Source organism: Bombyx mandarina, chromosome 28 (assembly GCF_030267445.1).
Source record: "Bombyx mandarina strain Sakado chromosome 28, ASM3026744v2".
Classification (NCBI taxonomy): Eukaryota; Metazoa; Arthropoda; class Insecta; order Lepidoptera; family Bombycidae; genus Bombyx; species Bombyx mandarina.
The window spans coordinates 7,460,678-7,477,243 of record NC_143233.1 but is presented as its reverse complement, the minus strand read 5'-3'; the positions used below and the strand labels follow the sequence as shown (position 1 = coordinate 7,477,243).

General features: G+C 47.5%; 2 protein-coding genes across 2 annotated transcripts in view; one reads left to right on the top strand and one right to left on the bottom strand.

Annotated features, from left to right (window-relative positions):
- The first annotated feature begins 257 nt into the window (after positions 1-257).
- LOC114243360 (armadillo repeat-containing protein 6 homolog) overlaps positions 258-16,566 on the top strand; it is an 18,868-nt gene continuing 2,559 nt past the window's right edge. Inside the window, exons 1-8 of the mRNA XM_089738996.1 lie at positions 258-527; positions 1,420-1,566; positions 1,954-2,171; positions 5,605-5,761; positions 7,495-7,630; positions 8,394-8,559; positions 15,220-15,313; positions 16,366-16,515. Of these exons, the coding sequence (XP_089595122.1) occupies positions 411-527; positions 1,420-1,566; positions 1,954-2,171; positions 5,605-5,761; positions 7,495-7,630; positions 8,394-8,559; positions 15,220-15,313; positions 16,366-16,515 (1,185 nt within the window). The 5' untranslated portion in view covers positions 258-410. The remainder of the gene's footprint in view (positions 528-1,419; positions 1,567-1,953; positions 2,172-5,604; positions 5,762-7,494; positions 7,631-8,393; positions 8,560-15,219; positions 15,314-16,365; positions 16,516-16,566) is intronic.
- LOC149499715 (tektin-4-like) lies at positions 9,301-10,655 on the bottom strand. Its single transcript, XM_089738997.1, has one exon. It carries the CDS (start codon positions 10,540-10,542, stop codon positions 9,301-9,303), a length of 1,242 nt encoding a protein of 413 aa, XP_089595123.1. The 5' UTR covers positions 10,543-10,655.

The following is a 16,566-nucleotide window of genomic DNA, read 5'->3' as shown; positions in this document are numbered from 1 at the left end:
TCTCAAGGTGGGTGGCGCATTTACGTTGTATATGTCTATGGGATCCAGTAACCACTTAACACCAGGTGGACTGTGAGCTCGTCCACGTCCAAAATGTGAATAAGCCATAAAAGCTATGTGATCTACATCATCTACACAACTTTGCGAAACCAATCACTTTTATACAATAGACATAGCTTTCGGCTTGTTTTTAATTGTAAATTAATTGTATGGGTGTTGTTCCCTTTGCTTAACCAATGGACGAATCGAACAAGAACAAAAAAAAACTACAACAATGAAGCAACAATGAAGTCATTCAAAAGTTAATTGACAACAAAAAATACCGTATGTGAAACTAAATTTAATTTTGAACAAAATTAAATTACCATACTGCAATTTTTTAATATAAAACTTCAGATAACATCACAAACATGGTACGTGTTATAACTCAGGAAACTTACGATGAAGTTGTGAAGGAAAATATGGAAGAATTCGAAATGAGTCCTCAAGAAGCTATAAATGAAGCAATTGCACAATTTGAAGCACAAGTATGTATTAAGGGGCAGTTAAGTATATATTCAACCTATGTATCACATAAGATTTTATTAAGTTGTTATACATTAAAGTCTAAAACTAAAGATTACTTCCATTAATCCGAAATTTCAAAACCACTATTTCTACACGCTATAGACTACACAAAACTATTAAATATGTATTTAAATAGTTAAATGGACAGTTTAAATGTAGTATTACAAAAGTACGTTTTCATTGACAAGCTTACATAATTCTAATTCCAATAATTCTATCTTAATATTCATGAAGAAAATTCACTTTTACGAAAATAATCTAATTTCCTGTTTATTACTAAATTGTATTAAATTATGTACAAAATTTAAAATAGATATTTCAATTGTAGATTAAATAAACGTAATATGCAATAAAACGTAAATTTATAAGAATTTTAAAAGTAGCTTTCGTTAAAGTAATTAACTGTGCAAAGAGAAAATTATGTAAGTTAGCAATTAAGGAAGCAATTTTGTAACGTTAAATGTACTAATAAGCCTGGCAATACATAAAGGAACTGAAAAATCACCACTTTTTACCTTTAAATAAACCTCTTTCTGGAACCATTCGTTTTTGAACAGCAACAGCTTATGGTAGAGCAAAAAACATGACTCTGTCCAAAAATACAAAATAAAACCGGGTTGTGCACAGAAATATTAAATATATAAATATTTTACTGTTGACCCAAGAGCTAATTGGTCCTTGCAACCTAGCTTTGTTTTGTTAGAATTGCATCTTCATAAAATGTGAATTAATTGCAACAGTATATCTTTATGTTTTTCTCTCTAAAATGTCAGAGGTTTTGATATTCAATACTTCAGTATACTGCTATAAACATACATGTATTGATAAATATATATTGTTGGTCTATTTCAGGGTGTAGACCTCTCCAATATTATCAAAGACCTGTTTTTAAGCTCTGAAGAAGATCATTTGGTCACCACAACAGTTTCAAAGCTAAAGGAACTTAACAGCAGAGATTACGATTGTGAAGAATTGTTTAAATATTTGGATGTTTTGAAGGTATTGCCTCTATCTATTCACACTGGCTTATTTAGTTAGTTAATAACTAGTGGAGTCTTATCAAGCTCTGCTGTGATGACTGTGAAACTTATCAACTTGAAACTACTCACAAATCACCTTTCATATGTTAATATATACTTTTTTTTTTCCTTAGTCATTCCTCCACTAGAGAGAGTCATGACAATATATGATTTGTCTCCATTTACTTGTGTCCTGGATTAGCTCAACACATTATTGAGCACTGAACAACACAATGGATTGTAATGTTTATCTCAGAATGGATAAATCATGGATAAATCAAATAGTAACATTTGATTTATCCATGTAGTAAACTAAATGTTTATCAGAGCCAAGAATGTTACAAGGGTAATATTTCTTTTACTTCAGACAGAATGCACTAAAGACATAGCCAGAAGAGTAAGAGCCGGTAAAGATGGTGCTTATAAAGTTTTAATAGATTTACTACAGAGCAAGCAAGAGGTTTTCGCTCAAGAACTAAGTGATAAAAATGCTAAATTTATAATTAATGTACTAAACACATTGATAGCATTAATGGACACGCAACCAGATTTGCTTGACGCAAGAGGCATTGACTTGATAAAGACGTAAGTAATCATTTAATTATATAATCATTAATAAAAACGAAATATTAGTTTTAGACACCACATATTTATTCGACATTATTATCATAATATTTAACATAATTATATGCATAGGGCCACATTTTTTTTTTTTTTTTTTTTTTTCCGGGCCGAGGGCCGAACCTCCTACGAGGTCCCCGCGCCTAGGGGGCGCGCGGGGTATGTGAGACTCTACGATCTGCAGGTGTTGAGAGCAGACCGCGGGCCCAAGGAATTTAGGGCCCACCCACTAAACGACTCCCCTGCACTCTTACACCCGGCGTCCGATCTCCGTCCGGGGTCAAAACCCGGTCAGAGTAGGGGGGTTCCCGCGGTCAACACTACAACCAGACACGCGGCGCCACCCCGAGGACGCCCGACCGACGGGTCGTCGAGGCGATAGTCGACGACCAACGACGTCAGTCTCCGCGGTACGGCGGCCCTTCAGGCCGCCCGGGCGATGCCGCTGGTGTTCCGGGATACCCCGCTGGGCCAGAACCAGCCTGCCGGGTCGGAACGCGATACACCGCCGACCGGGTTGCTCTTCCACAGTATGTTCGGCGACGACAGCGACGACGAAAATGCGGACCGCATCGCAGTCCGCAGCCGCCGACGCGTCGTCCCGTCCTCCTGATGCCAGCGCGCTAGAGTGACGGTAGCGTGCGGCGCAGTCTCAGCCCCCTTAGGTCGCCCCGTGACCATCACCGGGAGGAGACTGCCTCCTCATAGGGGCCGGAGCTGGACAAACGCCCTCCTCCGACCCCCGGCTCGACGGCGGCGGCACGGCGCCGAGAGGGAGGAAGAGTTCTCCCTCTCCCGTTCCGCCGCCTCCTTCTGCGAGATGGTGGACTCGCAGAAGTCGAGCATCGCCTGCCAGGACTCATCGTTGCCGAGCATCGCAGCCACGACGGTCGGAAGCGACAAGTCCGGTCCTATTTTTGCAACGAGGACGCGGCGCTGCTCCGCGAAAGCGGGGCAGCACGCGAGCGTGTGCTCCGCCGTGTCCTCGTTGCAGCCACTGCAATGGTGGCACTTCGGCGTCGGCTCCCTCCGGGCGACGAGGTGCAGGTAGCGACCGAAACAGCCGTGTCCCGTGAGCACCTGCGTCGCTCGGAAGGTGAGACGTCCGCGGTCGCGATTCACCCAGTCCGAGAGGACCGGGCGGATCGCCTCGACGGTCCGTCGCCCGTAGGCGGGGTCCGCCAGGCGGCGAGACCACGCCTCGAGCACGGCACGCCGAGATTGAAGCTTCCGCGCTCGAACTTCCGCCGCGCCGGGACGCGGCTCCCCCCTGGAGCGGAGATCACATCGCCACGCGTAATCCGCAGCAAGCGCCTCCGCTTCCAGGTCCCAGGGAGGCGTCCCGGCGAGCACGCACGCCGCCTCGAACGAGACGGTGCGGTACCCACGAACCGCCCTGACCGCAATCGCGCGCTGCGGACGTCGCAACGCTGCGACGTTGTCACGGGTCAGGGCGTGGCACCATACGGGCGCCCCGTACAGTGCCATTGACCGCACCACCCCCGTGTAGAGGCGGCGCACCACCATGTCGGGACCCCCGACGTTCGGCAACAGCCGACTCAGCGAGCCGGCGGCTGCCATCAGTCGGGGACCCAATCTTTCGAAGTGAGCACGGAAGCTCCAACGACCGTCAAGTACGAGGCCGAGGTACCGCAACCCGGTCGCCTCGATCTCGACGCGAACGCCTCCGATCACGAGGTGGGCCCCCTGAGGCGGCGCTCTCCGGGCCCCGTGGAACAACAGGGCCTGGGATTTATCGAACGCCACCTCCAGACCCAGCCTTCGGATCCTGCCGACGACGAAGGCCACCCCCGCGCAGGAAAGACGGGCAGACTCGCGCAAGTCCCTACCCCGGGCCACGACCAAGGTGTCGTCCGCGTAACAAACTACGCTTAGACCCGGGAGAGGAGCGCTAAGGGCACCCCGCAGGACCCAGTCGTAGCCGATGTTCCACAAGAGAGGGCCAAGGACCGACCCCTGTGGGACACCGCGCTCGACGGGGAAGCGGAGCACCGCCCCACCGTGCTCGGTGCACATGACCGACCTGTCCTCGAGGTAGGACCCGATCAGCCGACGGAGATACGCAGGGACGCCGTGATACTCCAGCGCCCCTGCGATCACCGACCAGGGCAGGGTGTTGAACGCATTGGCGATGTCCAGGGACACCGCCAGTGCAACCCCGCCCCGGCCGACAGCCTCATCAGAGAGGGCGCGCACGCGCATCACCGCGTCGATGGTCGAGCGGCCCTCCCTGAATCCGAACTGCTCCGTTGACAGATCGGGACCCACCCCCGCCAAGTGCTGGACGATGCGGGCGGCCACCACTCGCTCGAGCAGTTTTCCCGCCTCGTCCAGCAACACGATTGGACGGTACCCCGCAGGTGAGTCTGCAGGGCGTCCCTCCTTCCTCAGCAAAACAAGTCTGCCCGTCTTCCACTGTTTCGGAAACCGTCCCGACTCGAGGCAGGCTTCAAAGAGCCGCACGAGCCGGTCCCCAAGGGCACCGAAGGCCAAATCCCAGACCCGACCATGAACACCGTCAGGGCCGGGGGCCGCGTCCTTCCTCCGCATCCTCGACACGGCCGCACGAATCTCCTCCTCCGAGATGCTCGGAGGGACCACCTCAGCAGGGGCATCACCGCTCACATCACCCCGTGGCGGCGCGCCCATGGAGGGGGGCTCGAAGTCCCTCTCCATCCGCGGGAACAGTCCGGAGACAATCTCCCGCAGCTGCTGAGGCTGGAGACGCTCTGTCACCGGGAGCGCCCACGGCCGCAATTTCTTGCGGACCGTTTGGTACGGGCGCCCCCAGGGATCCTGGTCGAGCGTCTCTAGGAGCGTCTTCATGCTCTGAGACTTGGCCTCGCCGATGACCCGCCGCAGTGCCTCCTGCTTCTGACGGCAGTCGGCATAGGGCCACATGCCTCAAGACAGGCATTTTTGACAGGCATCTTATTCCTTTTATTAATTTTTTTATTTATTGCTTAAATGGTTGGACGAGCTCACAGCCCACTTAGTGTTAAGTGGTTACTGGAGCCCATAGACACACCCACTAAACGACTCCCCTGCACTCTTACACCCGACGTCCGATCTCCGTCCGGGGTCAGAACCCGGTCAGAGTAGGGCGGTTCCCGCGGTCAACACTAGCCCATAGACAACTACAACGTAAATGCGCCACCCATCTTAAGATATAAGTTCTAAGGTATAGATACAACGGCTGCCCTACCCTTCAAACCGAAACGCATTACTACTTCACTGCAGAAATAGGCGGGGCGGTGGTACCTACCCGCGCGAACTCACATGAGGTCCTACCACCAGTAATTACGCAAATTATAATTTTGCGGGCTTGATTTTTATTTTGATAGTTTTATTTTTATTCTATAATATTGTGTTCCAGAATTTTAGATAATGTAGAGAATGATGACATTCTTGTAGGAACATTGAAATGGGCGTCCACTTGTTGTATCAAACACGAAATGAACAGACAGCGGTTGTTCGCTAAAAACATCACAGAAAACCTAAAACTACTTATAAAGGTCGTCGGCAATGAAAAGGTAAGAGATTTTCATGTAAAAACTTGTTTCACTTCAGGAGAGCCTTTTTTTTTTCTTACCTAAGCTGATAGCCTTGAGAGGCTATTTCAGCGTAACCTTAACTAGTAGGTGTGCTCGCGGGGCTCAAACCTGACGACGTTGCTAACACGAACCCTAGCAAGAGCCGTGCTTCGCAGAATCTACCACCGGCTCGAAACCGCGACCCACTGAGAAGATCCGGCGAGAAACTCAGTGGGCTGTGTCTGAGTGTTAATTTACTCGTCGAGCCCTTCGTCGCAAGCGACGAGTTCGACGAGAACGGTGACCGGTGCTTGAGGTACCTAAAAGCACCGTTAGTGGATCGGGAGGATCCGAGATGACGTGCTTGGGGCGACGTCGACTGCTTTCCATTCTTTCCGCAGGATCGGGAATGAGGAGAGACTCCAGTCCAGCTGTCATTAAGTATTTGTATTTTTTTATCTTCTATCTCTATATATCTTATATCTCTATATATAAAAATGAATTGCTGTTCGTTAGTCTCGCTAAAACTCGAGATCGGCTGAACCGATTTGGCTAATTTTGGTCTTGAATTATTTTTGGAAGTCCAGAGAAGGTTTAAAAGGTAGATAAATATGAAAATGTTCGGAATTAAATAAAAATAACAATTTTGTTTTCCCTTTGATGTCCCTCCCGTCGGACGGATTCCTTTTGTTTGTATTAAGCTTATTTAATACAAAAGTTTAGGTCTCTTATTTATCGATTGAGGCACTACGAAGTCTGTCGGGTCATCTAGTTAATTAATAAATTTGCTATTCACTTTTTATCGGATCTTATGGGTACCGTTCCATCAAATGATACCATACATAAAAATATTCAATTCTAGTATGTGCCGTTTTGGTATACTAGCTATGTTAGCTTTATCATTGCTAGATAGATAGATTATCATTACTGTTGGATTGTAGGACTTACTTTTTGGAATATGAATGTATGTGTTTATTTTGATACGCCATTTTTGCAATCATGTATTATGTGGATGTGTCTGGAGTGTTTTAATTAGGCTAACCTGCAGTTCTCAGTTTGTAACTATTTCGCAACAAGAATGGGTAGAATGGTCGTACTAAAACATGTTTAAAAAGAGCCGTAACACCAAAGTTAGGTAGGAAAACACTGTGATTACATCATAACCACGTCAATGACTGGTGGTAGGACCTCTTGTGAGTCCGCGCGGGTAGGTACCACCACCCCGCCTATTTCTGCCGCGAAGCAGTAATGCGTTTCAGTTTGAAGGGTGGGGCAGCCGTTGTAACTATACTTGAGACCTTAGAACTTATATCTCAAGGTGGGTGGCGCATTTAAATTATAGATGTGTTTACGCATCAACTCCTCTTTCGCAAAGTCGGGAAAGACGCAGGCAGCGCGGCGAGGGAGGGGGCGGCAAACCGACGGAACGGCGAGCTCCGCGACGCGGACAAAACACACAACCACCTTCAGTTCTGAACGGGACTCGACAGCTACAAGACGCGCAATATTATGTACAATATTACTTCATATTAAACCAAAAATAATTTAATAGTATTTTGTAATTTAACGGCAGACTTCACAAACCACCTAAAAGAAATCACAAAGGAAATACAGCCTGAAAATTTGACAATCAAGAACAGAAGTCTATGGGCTTCAGTAACCACTTAACACCAGGTGGGCTGTGAGCTCGTCCACCCATCTAAGCAATAAATAAAAATAAAAACTTCTTTCAGCTCCTGAGCGAAACTCTTCAATTAATCCGAAAGCTGACTTTAGACGATGACGTTAGAGTTGAATTCGGTAAAGCACACGATCACGCCAAGGAACTGGGGGCACAGATGCTGGAGCCTCTCACTAATTTGTTAAAAGGTATCACTTTTGTCTGAACTTGTGTCTTTTATATCTTTGTTGATTTATGAATAATTATGTCGTGAGGCTAAAGGTTATTTGGTTTAAGCAACATTTTTGCAATTATACAGGAAAATCATTTAAAAAAAATTAAAAACACGTGTGGCACTCGGGCACTGCCGCGGTAAAGCTATTGCATAGCATTTTTTATCAACTTATGCAATTATAATTAGACAATAATTTAATATTAAAATAAAACAATAATAAAATAAGACCACGCTATATTTATAAACATTAACAAAAGTAAAACATTAACTGTCCCCTTCACACTCATAAGCTAGAACGCGTGAGAGAGAGATGGGCAGACTTTGATGCGCGTGCAGTGCGACGTCACGCCGCGCGCTTATTCACAAACACTACACAAACGCAACGTGTGAATGTGTTGAACGTTAGCTACATGGTAGGCGGAGTGGGGAATTGTTAGGTTTTATTTTCGTTATGGAGTTTCTTGATTCGGTCGCCGCGCTCAAAGCCCGCTATAAGACCTATGCAATAGCTTAAAAATTACAACAAAAAAACTTATATTTTAATGGAGTAAACTTAATTGAAGTTCAATTAGAAACATCGAACTGTTGATGCTAAAACGAAATAAAACGCACCTTCTTCATTTATTTTTTTATTGCATAGATGGGCGGACGAGCAACATGTCCTATCACTAGTGAATTAATTACACAAATAAACAGCCTTTCACCTTTCGGTATGTTAACGAGGTATTATTGTTCAGAGAAGACGAAGCCTCCGCTGGCGCCGGAGCTGATGCTGACGATGGCGAGCCTGCTGGTGCGGCACGAGCTGTGCAAGCTGGTGGCGGACTGCGGGCCCGGCGTGCTGTTCTCAGTGCTGGCCGACAACTACGAGAGCGCCGCCGTCGTCCAGCAGGCCTGCAAGCTGTGAGTCTGTCGCATATAACTCACAACACCAGGTGGGCTGTGAGCTCGTCCACCCATATACGCAATAAAAACTGGTACTGGTGGTAGGACCTCTTGTGAGTCCGCACGGGTAGGTACCACCGCCCTACCTATTTCTGCCGTGAAGCAGTAATGCGTTTCGGTTTGAAGGGCGGGGCAGTCGTTGTGACTATACTGAGACCTTAGAACTTATATCTCAAGATTGGTGGCGCATTTACGTAGTAGATGTCTATGGGCTCCAGTAACCACTTAACACCAGGTGGGCTGTGAGCTCGTCCACCCATATATGCAATAAAAAATAATTTTCCACTCCTGGTATTGTGACGTCCATGAGTGACGGTAACCACTCGCCATCAGGTGGGCCATAAGCTCATCTGCCTACAAGGGCAATAAAAAATATATACGTGTAAGCTTACACATTGCAGCTTTGGCCAGTTTTTTTTCCTACCTACGCTGATACCCTTGAGAGGCTACTTCATCGTAAACCTAAACTAGTAGGTGAGCTCACGGGGCTCAAACCTGACGACGTTGCTGACACGAACCCTAGCAGGAGCCATGCTTCGCAGAATCTACCACCGGATCGGAAACGCGACCCACTGAGAAGATCCGGCGAGAAACTCAGTGGTCTGTGTCTATGGGTTAACTTACTCGCCGAGCCCTTCGTCACAAGCGACGGGTTCGACAAGGAATCTTCCTTAATCTCCACAACCAAGTACTACAAGCTTAGAAACCGCTCAATTTCTCAGCTGATTGAAAATGCGATCTCAGAAACAAGCATCGTTCATCATCTATATGTATAGTTTTATTCTTCACTGTTATTTCATTTTCCAATAGAGACCTCTCCTGGATCAGTTCCGCTCTCAATTTCTCCGTTACCAGAGATCGTTTACGTAGTAGACTCATACTGTCGTTCAGATCTCGGACTTCTTCGATCAAACTGAAAAGGGAACCTTCTCTGCAATTCTCAACTGTTGGTCTGTTGTTCTTCGTGTTCAACCTCGTCTGCGCGACTTGGATCCTCTGGGCAACCTTCATAGTTTCCTCGTGCAGCGTCTCTAGAATATTTTCCGTTTCGCCGATCTTTTGTATCGTCAGTCTCAGTTGGTTTTCCAATTCGGTTTTCACTTGTTGGGTTCTGGCGATGCGCTCGGCGATCGCCCTGTTCACTTTCAGATCTTGGCTCCTTAAATCTCGTGCTGTGTTCAATATGGTAGCTTCAACTCTCTTTCTGAGCTGCTGTGACGAATCTAGTGCGGCTTTAAACTGATCTAGTGCGTTAACAGTGTGTCCCTCCCAAGATGGGACGTCGGATTGTCCTTCGCAGAGTCTAGTGGCTCCTGGCGAATATTTCACGTTTACCGATTTCGTTTCTAACTCGGAATTAGCGGTTTCGTATTTAAACGCCAAGTGCTTATCACTCCAGTCCCTCTCCAGAGAATGTTTGGCTGCTAAATTAACTTTCATCTGATTTTCTACGTCTCTAATCATGTCGCCGTGCAAACGTTTAACGTTTTCAATTAGAGCTGATTCGGTGAATAGTTCCTCTTGAGGCGAATCGTAGATAAGGTCCGATTGCATTCTGTTACGTCTAACGTCCAAACATTCTTCCGTCACGTATTCCGGAATCTTTAATACGTCCATAGCGTTTTTGAGCTGTTGCCTCTGCTCTTCCAATACGTCTGATTCGGCGTCAATGTCCCTTATAGCTCTCTCTAGCTCGGCCTGCCAGTAGTTGATGTGTCTGGCTCTCTGTTTCAACTGGTCGGTTGTGTCCGCGAAGTCGTTACAAGATGTATTGTTGATTTTGATGATGCAATTTTTAGTTATGGATGTTTCATCGTCAGTTGTTCTGATGATGTCGCCTTTGAGGATTCGCTCGTTGTGTTCATGCCAATTCTGCATCGCACCGAGACCACAGTTCTTGTCGCCATACGAAAGTAAATCTCCATTTTCGGCTGAAGTCATTTTGCTTGGTTTTTTTTTTTAAATTCAATTTAGTAGACGTGTGATTGGTGTGGCCAGCGCTAAGGCCTTCTTGTGTTTATCGATTTAACAGTGTTTTTGTCGCTATGGGATGCTTAATCAATGTCAAACGATGGTTAGAACCAATCAATGTCGTGTTAAATCGATATCAATTGCCGTGTACTAAACGCAATTAGAGCTGAGACATAGAAGTAAAGTTGTTTTACAAATACATTTCCCATTAATTTTTGTATTACGCAGTTCGAAAATAATATAGATGGGAATCAATTGAGAACCAGCACATTCAAAGGTGCATACTTATCTTGACGTAGTTGCAAATTGTTTTTTTTTGTATTGCCTTGCAACAAAAACAACCATTTCTATGGCCCTAAAAAATTTTTAGTAGGTACTAAATCGATGAAAAAATAAAATACATTCTATCAATTTGGATTCCAATTAAAACACTTTCAAGAATGTACTTTATGGATCTGAAATCTGTAAGCTTTAAATAAAGTATTGAATGTTACAGTCGAAAATTTTAAAATGTTAATAAGTTAAGAAGAATATTTTTTTCGCTTTTGGTAATACATTCCCAGTGTTAATTAAGAGGATACTTGCTAATAATGGTAATATGAAATTAGTTATTGCGACCCCTTTCCTCACCAACTGCCCCCTACAAAAACACACACAAGCGTATACAATATCAATGTTTGCCTTTGACAAACTTTGTTAGCCCATTGAGTTTCTCGCCGGGTCGTGTTTCCGATCCGGTAGTAGATTCTGCGAAGCACTGCTCTCGCTAGTGCCAGTGTTAGCAAATTCTCTCAGGTTGAGCCCGTGTAAGCTCACCTACGCGTACGGGCTTGGCTTTTATTTATTTATTTTTTATTGCATAGATGGTTGGACGAGCCCATAGCCCACCTGGTGTTAAGTGGTTACTCTAGTAAATGCCACCACCCACCTTGATATATGAGTTCTAATTCTAAGGTCTCAGTATAGTTACAACGGCTACCCCAACCTTCAAACCGAAACGCATTACTGCTTCACGGCAGAAATAGGCAGGTTAGGGACCCTGTCGGACTGACGAGAGATTCCAGTTTTTGGAGAGCCAGTTCTATCCCTTCCCTTTCCCCTTCCTTGTTGGGGGTGAGTCTTGGTTACGCCTGGAACTTGCGGAGCAGACGTGCGTGCGAACTCGCGGGGCGTGATTGTCTGACGGGGGTATAGGGAGACCCAGTGAAACGGTATCCGCTGCCGCCCGCCGGTCAGTAGGGGACCTGAACCCGGGTGTCTCTACTAAACTCCGCCCCGGGAAGCTGTCCCGCCAACCGGTGTAAAATTCTGTCATGCGGTCGTCGTGCCGGAGTCGGAGACCGGAGTGGATCCCGGCGATCGCACGCAGAGTGGACTGGGGGCCCTTCCATGCCCTGCGTCAGTCTCTCACGCAACCCGTGGTCGAGCACGTACTATGTTCCGCGCTTCATTCAGGTGTTGCCTCGATCTCACCTCTAACATCCTACCTCTCCTAATCCTACTCTCCCGAAATAAACAACTTAATTAATGAAGTCGAAAAAAAAGAAAAGGGTTTTACAGGCGGCTCCCCATTCCACATTTAATGTGTATTTCAGCAATGTCAGGGGCCTACATAGCAACCTTGACGCCGTACACCACCACCTTGAGACGGCGCAGCCTGCCCTGCTTTTTTTAACGGAGACGCAGATATCTGCTCCGGATGATACCTCATACCTTGAATACCCCGGCTACGTATTGGAGCACAACTTCCTGCGTAAAGCCGGGGTGTGCGTATTCGTCCGGGCTGAGGTCTGTTGTCGCCGTCTTCGGGGCCTCGAACAACGGGACCTGTCCCTCTTGTGGCTGCGCGTAGATCACGGTGGCCATAGCTGAATGTACGCGTGCCTGTACAGGTCCCACAGCAGTGATGCAGGTTCAGCTCTGATAGAGCATGTGCAAGAGGGGACTAACCGCGTGCTTGAGCAGTACCCATCTGCGAAGGTGGTGGTTCTTGGAAACTTTAACGCTCACCACCAAGAGTGGTTGGGGTCCAGAACCACTGACCTCCCGGGTCGGACTGCCTACGATTTCGCCTTGGCCTACGGCTTCTCCCAGCTGGTGACACAGCCCACCCGTGTCCCAGATATCGAGGGGCACGAGCCTTCTTTGTTAGACCTTCTGCTGACCACAGATCCGGCCGGATACAGTGTGGTGGTCGACGCTCCGCTTGGATCGTCTGATCACTGCCTTATTCGTGCTGCCGTTCCACTCTCTCGTCCTGATCGTCGAACGACGACCGGGTATCGAAGAGTTTGGCGGTATATGTCAGCAGATTGGGATGGATTGCGTGAATTTTACGCATCCTACCCATGGGGGCGGTTCTGCTTTTCCTCTGCTGATCCTGACGTCTGTGCGGACCGTCTTAAAGACGTGGTGCTCCAGGGGATGGAATTGTTTATTCCCTCCTCTGAAGTGCCCGTTGGGGGTCGCAGCAGACCCTGGTATAACAATGCCAGCAGGGATGCTGCACACCTCAAGCGGTCCGCATACGTGGCATGGGATAATGCCAGGAGACGTCAGGACCCTAGCATCTCAGAGGAAAGGCGGAAATATAACGCCGCTTCCAGGTCCTACAAGAAGGTTATTGCCAAGGCGAAGTCGGAGCACGTTGCTAGAATTGGCGAGCGACTGAAGAGCTATCCCTCTGGGAGCCGTGCTTTTTGGTCGCTCGCCAAAGCTGCAGAAGGAAACTTTTGCAGGTCTAGTCTCCCACCACTACGCAAGTCCGATGACAGTCTGGCCCATAGTGCGAAAGAGAAGGCTGACCTTCTGGTCAAACTCTTCGCCTCGAACTCGACTGTGGACGACGGGGGTGCCACACCACCGAACATCCTCCGGTGTGATAGTTCCCTGCCGGAGATCTGCTTTACACAGTGTGCAGTCAGGCGGGAACTCCGACTCCTGGACGTCCATAAGTCGAGCGGGCCAGACGGCATCCCTGCAGTGGTTCTGAAAACGTGCGCCCCTGAGCTGACGCCTGCGCTAACGCGTTTGTATCGCCTCTCTTATTGCACTAACAGGGTTCCGTCTTCATGGAAGACTGCCCACGTCCACCCTATCCCCAAGAAGGGTGACCGGTCGGACCCATCGAGCTATAGGCCTATCGCGATAACTTCCTTGCTTTCCAAGGTGATGGAGCGAATAATTAATATACAACTCCTGAAGTATCTGGAGGATCGCCAGCTGATCAGTGACCGACAGTACGGTTTCCGTCACGGTCGCTCAGCTGGCGATCTTCTTGTATACCTTACTCACAGGTGGGCTGAAGCCTTGGAAAGCAAGGGCGAGGCTTTTGCTGTGAGCCTTTATATCGCGAAGGCCTTCGACAGGGTCTGGCATAGGGCACTTCTATCGAAGTTACCATCTTACGGAATCCCCGAGGGTCTCTGCAAGTGGATCGCTAGCTTTTTGGATGGGCGGAGCATCACGGTCGTTGTAGACGGTGACTGTTCTGATACCATGACCATTAACGCTGGCGTTCCACAAGGTTCGGTGCTCTCCCCCACGCTTTTCATCCTGTATATCAATGACATGCTGTCTATTGATGGCATGCATTGCTATGCAGATGACAGCACGGGGGATGCGCGATATATCGGCCATCAGAGTCTCTCTCGGAGCGTGGTGCAAGAGAGACGATCAAAACTTGTGTCTGAAGTGGAGAACTCTCTGGGGCGAGTCTCCGAATGGGGTGAATTGAACTTGGTTCAATTCAACCCGATAAAGACACAAGTTTGCGCGTTCACTGCGAAGAAGGACCCCTTTGTCATGGCGCCGCAATTCCAAGGAGTATCCCTGCAACCTTCCGAGAGTATCGGGATACTTGGAGTCGACATTTCGAGCGATGTCCAGTTTCGGAGTCATTTGGAAGGCAAAGCCAAGTTGGCGTCCAAAATGCTGGGAGTCCTCAACAGAGCGAAGCGGTACTTCACGCCTGGACAAAGACTTTTGCTTTATAAAGCACAAATCCGGCCTCGCATGGAGTACTGCTCCCATCTCTGGGCTGGGGCTCCCAAATACCAGCTTCTTCCATTTGACTCCATACAGAGGAGGGCCGTTCGGATTGTCGATAATCCCATTCTCTCAGATCGTTTGGAGCCTCTGGGTCTGCGGAGGGACTTCGGTTCCCTCTGTATTTTGTACCGTATGTTCCATGGGGAGTGCTCTGAGGAATTGTTCGAGACGATACCAGCATCTCGTTTTTACCATCGCACCGCCCGCCACCGGAGTAGAGTTCATCCATACTACCTGGAGCCACTGCGGTCAACCACAGTGCGTTTCCAGAGATCTTTTTTGCCACGTACCATCCGGCTATGGAATGAGCTCCCCTCCACGGTGTTTCCCGAGCGCTATGACATGTCCTTCTTCAAACGAGGCTTGTGGAGAGTATTAAGCGGTAGGCAGCGGCTTGGCTCTGCCCCTGGCATTGCTGAAGTCCATGGGCGACGGTAACCACTCACCATCAGGTGGGCCGTATGCCCGTCTGCCTACAAAGGCAATAAAAAAAATAAAAAAAATCTATCACCAGTCAGTTTTTTATTCAATGAATATCGCCTTTTGTGTGTGTTTTTGGAACATATTTAATGACGTATGTATGTTTTTTTTTTTTAGAATAACCGCCTTAGCCGGTCACGACGACGTGAAAAGAGACTTGGTCCGAAGTGGTATAGCTCCGGTGTTAGTCACGTTGCTGTCTAGACACGCGGTCAGTAATCATCTTATTTACTTCCAGGCTTGTTTACGTTTTTTTTTTGAAGTGAAACTTCTAACGCTACTTCCGACAAAGTTGCGTTAAACGTTTAACGCTACCATGAAATAGAAAGAGACAGAGCCAGAGTGAACAGGTGGTACTCGAACGCACGCGCATAGTATACCTGTTACAGGCCAGTGCGAGTGTTAGCGACCAGTAGCGGCCAATATTTTAATGAAGTACTTAAAAAAATACATATATTCAATTTTCTATCTATAAACTTAAATATTTATATCATATAAATGTTGAAGATGTCGCGTCTCTTATACACAGCATTCCTTATTACAAGAGCAATCTGATTTAAGGATGAGAAATGAAAAAAATCACAATATACTACACATCGAAACAGAAGTTTCACTTCATTCACGTGCAGCAATTTTTTTATTTTCTAGCCTAAATGATAAAAGCGGGCGTAGAAATAAAAAAAATTTAACTTGAAATCGTTCGTCAAACTCGCGGTTCGTAATCAATTACTCATAAATATGTGGAAAAACGAAAAAAAAAACCAGTATTTTTCCATTTAGTTGATTTAATTTTGCAGATAAATAACCGGTCCTATCAATTAAGGCTATCTTTCGATTCTATTCGCATTTCTAATGACATCGTGTGAGACCAGGCGTAGAGTGGAGAAATATCGCATCGCTCTGTCCCTCTCGCACGTCGTACCGTAACGGCGGCATGGTGGTGACGTCATACCATCATCGTCGCACACTGATGAGGCTCGTGTCTTAAGAAAAAAAATCGTTCGGAAGATATTTTTTTTAGATATGTAGACGAGTTCGCAGCCCACCTGATGTTAAGTGGTTACTGGAGCACATAGCCATCTACGACGTAAATGCGCTACTCACCTTGAAATATAAGCTCTAAGGTCTCAGTATAGTTACAACGGCTGCCCCACCCTTCAAACCGAAACACATTACTGCTTCACGGTCGAAATAGGCAGGGTGGTGCCGTGCGGACTTACAAGAGGTCCTACCACCAGTAAAGATGTTTTATGTGTGTCACAGAACAACGCGACCGCTTGTGCCTTAATACTGAGGTCCGTGGCGGCGCTGACGCTGCGCGAGCCGGCGCACAGCGAGCACTTCCTGGCCAGCGGAGCGCCCGAGGTCATCGTGCACTGCATGAAGCTGCACCCGCGCAACGCCGCCGTGCAGGTAGCCGCCCGTAGCCGCTGGTAGTAGATGGTAGTCGCTGGCAACCGCTGG

Bases quoted from the DNA above. Each gene is read 5' to 3' on its own strand.
- LOC149499715 (XM_089738997.1), bottom strand. From the start codon at position 10,542: ATGACTTCAGCCGAAAATGGAGATTTACTTTCGTATGGCGACAAGAAC.